The 8035-nt window shown below is 37.6% G+C and overlaps 1 protein-coding gene across 3 annotated transcripts in view; it reads right to left on the minus strand.

The window, feature by feature from the left end:
- LOC133858073 (protein CHROMATIN REMODELING 24) overlaps positions 1-6262 on the minus strand; it is a 31463-nt gene extending 25201 nt beyond the window's left edge. Inside the window, exons 1-10 of one of the 3 annotated variants that reach the window (XR_009898430.1) lie at positions 5872-6262; positions 5727-5780; positions 5553-5648; positions 4385-5454; positions 4157-4287; positions 3964-4018; positions 3460-3588; positions 2190-2297; positions 1994-2049; positions 1826-1916 (exon numbers count right to left, since the gene is read on the minus strand). Coding sequence is in view for 2 of the 3 variants with exons in the window: in XM_062293506.1 (XP_062149490.1) it covers positions 1826-1916; positions 1994-2049; positions 2190-2297; positions 3460-3588; positions 3964-4018; positions 4157-4287; positions 4385-5454; positions 5553-5648; positions 5727-5780; positions 5872-5971 (1890 nt within the window). In the remaining variant the exon portion in view is untranslated. The remainder of the gene's footprint in view (positions 1-1825; positions 1917-1993; positions 2050-2189; positions 2298-3459; positions 3589-3963; positions 4019-4156; positions 4288-4384; positions 5455-5552; positions 5649-5726; positions 5781-5871) is intronic. The other 2 variants (XM_062293507.1, XM_062293506.1) reach the window with 2 other exon arrangements.
- Between the last annotated feature and the right edge of the window lie 1773 nt (positions 6263-8035).

The raw sequence follows: 8035 nt of genomic DNA on the forward strand, positions 1-8035 counted from the left end.
GTTTGCTCTTTCAAAAATGTCAATGATAATTTTGAGTGGGCTTTTGCATGTGTTTATGGCCCTAATGTTAACATTGACGGAAGAGTGCACTAGAACGAATTGGTGGGGTTTGGCGGAACTTATTGTGGCGCATTGGGGGTGCTTTCAACATCACCCGTTATGTAAGTGAGAGATCTAGAGACACCCATTCTACCCTAGCTCTATTAGAGTTTTCTGAGTTCACTTTTGAATTCGGTCTTATGGATCTCCCCCTTATAGATGGAAACTGCACGTGGTCTAATAATTGTGATCCTCCATCATGGTCCAAAATTGACAGATTTCTTTTCTCTCCCAAGCCCAGTTTCCTAATGCTTCTCACAGGGGGCTCCCCATACTTTTATTAGATCATTTCCCTTTCCTCTTGGATTGTGTTGTTGTGGTAACGAGCAAAGGGTATTTCAAGTTTGAGAATATGTGGTTGAAGTCAAATGGTTTTATGGATAAGGTAAAATAGTGGTGGACAACCTACAGCTTCCAAGGCTCCCCTAATTTTATTATGGCGCGTATATTGAAGGCCTTGAAATCCGATTTGAAAAAAATGGAATGAGGAGGTTTTTGGCAACATTAAGAAGCAGAAAAAGAAGATCTTTATACTATTGCAAAAAGAAGATCCTTATCTGATGATGAAAGGATGAGAAAGGAAGAGATCACTAAGGATTTAGAGAGACCAATTCTTCTCAAAGAAGTGAGTTGGAGGCAAAAGTCAATGGCTCTTTGATTAAAGAGGGAGACAATTTTTTTTTTTTGATAAGTAATGAAAGTTTTATTAAAAACAAAACGTAAGGCGCCCCTAAGTACACAGGAACAACCAAACCAACCCACAAAAAGAAACACAACAAACCCGCAAGGACCTAAAGCCCTCAAACCCCAAACCCATATGGATCACTCAACACTACATTGAAAGAGGCATCATCAGTGAATCCTTAGTTGTTAATGATTTATCACTTCAAATCCTACAGTAATAAAGGGGCATGTTGTGCAGTTTTACAATAAACTTTATTCAGAACAATTCAGTTGGTGACCAAAGCTAGATATGCTTGGATAGCAGCGCACAATAGCCCTTGTTTTTCTAGTTTTACTGAATTTTTGGACTTGTGTTCTTTTTCTCCCTAATTGAGAGTCTCTTTTTTTCTCCTCGTGCGCTTGGGTTGCGCCTCTTGCGCTTTCTAATAAGATTGATTTACTTATTAAAAAAGAGCTTTGTAAGTACAACTTCATTGTTCATCAACAAGCTAATGTAAAATGTATGGTCAAGATAGTTGAAATAAGAAAACCAAAAGCAGTAAAACAAATACAGAAATAGTAGTCTCAATGGACTTGGAACTTATGGATCTCACATTTTAGATTCAAAGGTCCCCATAAGGGAAAAATTGGTAAGTGATCATGAGCCATATTTTATTACTGTCACCAAAAACAAAACAAAGAAAAGAACCTTTTGCACGTATGAATGCTTTGAACATCAGTAAAGCTGCAATTTTTAACCACATAGAGAGGAATAAAAGTTATACAATGGACACAAAAAAAAACACACATACACACACACACACACACACGCACACCAATATGGCATTTACGACAATCCTATTAAAAATCCATTCAAGTGAAAACACAAATAGAATGTTATAACAGTTCTCTCTCTCTCCCTCCCTCTCTCTCTCTCTCTCTCTCTCTCTCTCTCACACACACACACAGACAAGATTGAACTCAAGACCTCAATAACCCCGTCTAACAGAACCCAAGGACTAAGAAGCACAAAACACAATATAACCATCAAATATATCATTACCTTTGCAACTGTTGAACCAATACGCTTTTCCCTATCAGAAGCTTTTTTTTCATTTCCACGTAGAATTGCATATTCAAACTTTTCCTTAAACCTGAGAAACTCTAAAATCTCATGCCAGAAGAAACACAAACATAATTGAAGACAACTGTAGCAAGAAGAATTTATTACCATTGCTTGTCACCTAGTAGGTCAGGACAACAGAAGTTGAACAAGGCCCACAGCTCCTAAAAAAACAAAAAGCAGAACACTATACCAGATCACATATCTAGTTTTTAATGACAATGCACCATAATAACTTTGGACTCCTTGATTATACATAAAGAAAATAACAAAAAGGTCATACAATGAATGCCACACAGAATACCTTTAGATTGTTTTGTAATGGTGTGCCACTGATGATAATACGACAAGCACTTGGTATCTCAAGCAAACTTTTGGCTCTCTGTGTACTAGGATTCTTTATAAGATGCCCCTGGAGTTTTAAACAGGTTGATCAGATAAAGTAATGTCCTGAGGTTAAGTGGAAACAAATTCTTATACAAATGCAAAGCTAATGTGAGAAGTTACTTAAGACATCAAATTGTAAGTATTAATGAAATAATTATAGGATTGCCAATGGAGCAAGGAGCAGAATGGGCCTCTCCCTTCTCAAACTCTGCAAAGTGCGAAAAATAAACTTCCCAAATCCAAATGCAACCTTAAAAGGGGCAAGGAAGAATTTTATCAGGGGGAGTAGATTCTCTATTGGTCTCCCGTATACATGCAATGTGAAGCTAACATCTACAAAACTTCATGTTCAGGCTATGCAGGCAGTCCATGAATGCAGCTCTTGAAGGCCTAGGCATTCAACTAAGCTGAAAATGTCAACCTTTTATGCCAGCACTCAAGTTCCGTAACCATTACTTCTTTTCAATGTTAGATTGCTGAGCTCCAAATGCTCAACTCCCTGCTTTTCCTAAACTCTACAATCCCAAAAACAACATGATTCTGAATTAGTCATTGACACTTGGAATGATCTGATATCCCAACTCTGAAAGCTAAAGGGTCGCACCACTCCTTATGCTTGTCATTCTTGAAATCGAAAATAAAATTACAGTACAGGGCAGCTCAATTGTTTAGGGACCTCTGTAATAAACAGATACCCTGTCATTGGCGAAACAATAAGCCCCTGATTGGGTTCACTCAAGACATGCCAAACGGAGCACTAAAATTTTTCTTGATTTAAAATTGTATGCATTTTAGAGACGGTACATCCTCTAGAGGCATCTAACTTTTTGTTTATTTCTACACAGTTTTCCTCAAACCTAAACAACTGATTCAAATCTCTCCCAGCACCCACTTATTGCATACTGTGACACAAGTTATACAAAAAAAGTTTCCACCTTGAGTAAACAAATTTCAATCCTCACATATGCATATTTTTTTATAAATGTGGTAATCACAAACATATAAACACATACATATGTACGAGTACAAAGACAGTAGAGTTTTGGGCTGGGAGATGAAATAAAATGCCTTGCAGTAAGGTCATCATACACATATGAACAAATTTACAATTCTTTTGAAGATGGAAACCACGGGGAAGAAAATAAGACTTCTTTATGCTTGGCAACAATTAGAAAGTAACTAAATACCTCATCAAGTATCATATAATCCCATGTAACACTATCTTCACTTCCTTCATCATCGAAATAGTAGTCCCCCCGTAAAGATTTAGAGTTGTTCCGTACAATATCATAAGTTGTAAGAAGAACACCTTTGTCCTGTGAGGAGACAATGAATGCAAGAAGACACAAAATCTTATCATGCCACCCAACAACAAGCAAACCAAGCGAAGGGCTCTAGAACCGCATGGCAACAGTTCTCTAGAAACTATAATTTTATATCAAAATTGCAGAGTAAGCATTACATGGAAATTACAGATTTTGAATTTTCCAAGTTGAGCATTTAACCAAATATGAACTTAGGAAGATTGTGCGAATGAATTAACGTATTCCAGGCTTGAGTGAACTTAATCAACCCCCAAGTTCCAAGTTCAATCTGAAGCATTAACTTAGTTGCATGCTTAGCATCTATTTGCCAGTAAATATGTTATGTGCCGATTCAGATTTAATACGTGAAAAGGACATATCTAATACCTGAAGTATATACTGGAGCTCGTACTGCCGAGCTTTTGGACAAGTCCCATAGTACCTACATTGAAGAACAGGTTGGTGACTGCAATTCATACAAAAATATATATATGTTTTTTCTTAGCGTTAAATAAAATATTGTTTTCTCATATAAGAAGCAGGAGGAAATGTAGAAAAGACACAAGCCAAGCAGCCTTACTCTCTTATCTTCTCAGAGAGCCCCACGGCTGATAATTCTTTGATCCAATGGGGCATTAGCGTTTTTGGGGCCACAATCATTGCCCTCTTAATCAAACGTGAGTGGAATAATCCAGCTAAGAAGCCACATATCTGCAATCAGAAACAAACCAGTATTGAAACAAATTTTAAATAAATAAAAGAATCTAAAAACAAAATTTCCTTAGTAAAACATATCCAATTTGTTTACCTGCATTGTCTTCCCTAGACCCATGTCATCTCCTAAGATTCCACCCTTACCCTGACAATGCAGAGACCATAGCCACCTTAAGCCATCACGCTGATGCGGATACAACATTTTGGCAATCTTACCAGGCAACTTGTACGTGGATTTTGAGCCACTAAAAGTAATAGACCCATCATCCTCCAAAACAGAACCATCCGCATAATCATCCAACACATCATCACCATCTGAATCATTATACTCCTCCTTAAGCTTCTTTCCCCACTTCTCCACCACCTTCACCATTTTCTTGCCACTCAAAGTAACACAATCATCCTCTCTTTCTTCAACTTTAGACTCAAAGAATTGATGCACAGGAACTAACTTCGTATCCATCCTCTGAGGTTGAGGATCATTTGTTTTTGCTCCACCATGTTTCTTAGTCCCATGTACCCCACCCACAAAACCATCTTCCTTGGAGTCAAACACCGTCTCCTCAGCAGTTTCAGTCACAAAAGGCAGTCTCCTGGACATCAATTTCTCACCCACCTCTCTGGGTTCATTTCTATTTAGCCTTCCACTATTGTTCTTCACTCCATGTGCCCTATTACCTTCAGAAACATTCCACAAATCACTCTTCTCCTCATGCTCTTCTACAGCATTCTCAACCCCACCTCCAGCACTATTAACCACGTCCGACGAGGAACCGGACATGTCAGATGCAAGCGAAAGCGAAGACCCTGCACTCACATATTCAGGAAAATCAACTTTCTTCTCTTCACTCATTTCCTTCTCTCCCACCAAATCTAAAGAATCCTCGACCAAGTCAATCCTCTTTGGAACCCGCTTCTTCTCAATGGACAAAAAATCAAACTTAGCGCTCAAATCATTGAGAATATCCCTAATCTCACTTCCACCCCTATTCTCACCACCACCCTCACCCGCATTTTCGGGTGGCGGCGAATCAAATTCAGTGATATCAGAAAAGGTCGGGTCATCAAGCACCACTGTATCATCAGAACTATCATTGTGTCGAGTTGAAACTTTACATAGACGCCGCCTACCTTCGATTTTAACCTTAGTCGGCTTCTCTTTCTCTGGAAACTCATCAAAGAGAAGTTATATATAAATAAGAAAACGAAAATGGCTTCGCATATACATATGTACATGGCGTGAGACAGAGAGAGGGGAGTACCGAGAGGAGAATCAAGACTGGTGATTCCTGAGAATTGAGAAATATTCTCATCGTCACGGTCGTTGTTGTTGACCTTTGATGGCTTCCCTTCTCCTTCTTCAGTATGGTACATTATTGCAAATTTTAAAATAAATTAATTAAAAAAAAAAAAAAACTATTGAGAGAGAGTTGTACCAAGAGGAGAATCGAAATCGCCGATTCCTGAGAATTGAGGAATATCATTATCGTCTGCGAGATGCAATATTCAACAATTAGTCCAAAATTCAAAAAAGTCTAACAGAAAAATGTTAGGGATAGAGAGTGGGAAATGAGTGGGTACCGGCGGAGGGCCTGGAGGAGGGTTTAGGAGGAGCGGAGAGGTCTTGAAGGAGACGGTAATGGCGGTCGTTGAGGCTCAGTGGTTTCTTGCTGCTCTTCATCTCCGCAAATTGCTTTCCCTTTTTTTGTGTTGGAAGCGAAGAAAGGCTCTCTCTTTTTGTGTTGGGGATTGTAAAAGTGTTTTATACAGGAAAGAGAAACGAGAAAGTGAAGAAGAGAGGCGTTTGGGTTTTTTGTAATTCTTTTTTCCTTTCGGAGATCATTTCGGCTTCATCTTTTTCCCGCTGTGTGTGTGATATTTGAATTTTGGATGCTCGGAGGGAGTACTACCAATTCATCTGACAATGCCGCTAGCATATACAGGCTCAAGGATTCTTTTTCTTTTTCTTTTTCTTTTTAACAAAAATGTATGTGTTTCGTACATGCTCTATATTCCAAGTTTTTTTTTGTTTTTTTGATAATAAAACAATTCACCGTTCATTAAGCTGAAGATAAATTTTTAGAGATTACAATGGGCTTGTTTGGGAAGAGCATCATTATCAAGCTCTCCAAAATTTTCTCAATTTAACCTAAACAATATACTCTTTTGATTTTATCCATCACTTTTAAAAAGTCTCATACATTAAGCTCTCTAAATTTTTCTCTATTTTAACTAAATATTATTTTTTATTAGTTTTTACAACAACTACTTTAACTGTCATCAACATCAAAATCACACAAACCCATCTCAGATTCAGCCCAGGAAAGCACCAAAAACCCCAAAACTCAAACAGGGGTTTATATGAGATTGCAAACACTAGGCTATTGACAACCGCAAAACAGGGGAAAAATTCATACAGAAACATAAAAAAATCCTACCCAAAGCCCATTCGGTTTTCTTCTCAAATAACCCCAAAATTTTTATTTACCTGAAAACCTCAAGAACCTAGAAAATTTTCCCATTCTTCTACGGCTTCTCTCAGAGAATTTCTACCCAAAAATTCAGTACCAATCAACCGGAAATCAAAACCTGAGAATCTACTTACCCAAAAATTGAATTCCCACTGTTTGGGCTTCGGGAAAACGCCAAAAAAAATCCCATCTTCAACGTTGCCGGGGCCGTCTGTGACCCTCCTACGTCAACTTCCTCCCCAGCAGCGGCCGACCCACCAGAAACTTCTCCTTCTCCCTCTCCTGATCTCTCAATCTCCCTATACGGTCCAAATTTTGATGACCCACCCAAAAGTGAAGACGGAAGGCGCCAAAGAGATGGAAGTGAAGACGGAAGGCACGAATGGAAAAAAAAAATTGTTAAAAAATTCAATAGAGAGTAGAATTCATGAGCCATATTTGTAGTGAAAATCTGACAAGAGAGGAATTAGAGAAACAATAAAGAGCTTGATGCAGCATGCTTATTGAAGCTTTTCTCCAAATTTTGGAGAAAAGTTTGAAATACCTACCTTGATACAGATGCTCTAAGAGAAGTGGAATTGGTAGTGAAAGTTGGAATTGATAGATGTGATATAAAGTAAAAAGAATTTATATAAAAAAGTGGAAAAAAAAAAAAAAAAAAAAAAAAAAAAAAAAATTGTATTGTTGTGAATTTTTTTATTTAAATAATAAAAAAAATTATTGATATGATATAAAGTTAGAATGTTTTATGAACTGTTTGGGTACAGAATACAATAATTATTCAATCCGGGTTTTTTCTAAAACCCACCCACCCGCCCAAGAACCCGAATTTTGAGATTCCTGGTGGGACCCAGCGCAGAAAAAGTTGACTCAAATAAATATTAATATTAATAATTTAAATCAATATAAAATAAAAGAAATTAATATTAATAATTTAAATAAAAAAAAAATAAATAAATAAAAAAAAGCTGGCAGCCACCCCCTTGGGGGAGGCCGCGCGGCCTCCCCCGAGTACTGGGGGTGGCCGCGCGGCCACCCCTGACCCTTGGGGGAGGCCGCGCAGCCACCCCCGACCCTTGGGGGTGGCCGTGCGGCCTCCCCCGACCACTGGGGTGGCCGGTTCATTTTTTTTTTTTAATTTTTAATTTTGATTTCAATTATTTTTTTTTAAAAAAATTATTTATTTATTTTTAATTAAATAATCAATATATAATAAATTATTATTATTTAAATTATTATTTCACACAACTTTTCAAAATACCAATTATTATACA

Source organism: Alnus glutinosa, chromosome 14, assembly GCF_958979055.1.
Source record: "Alnus glutinosa chromosome 14, dhAlnGlut1.1, whole genome shotgun sequence".
In the NCBI taxonomy this organism is placed as follows: Eukaryota; Viridiplantae; Streptophyta; class Magnoliopsida; order Fagales; family Betulaceae; genus Alnus; species Alnus glutinosa.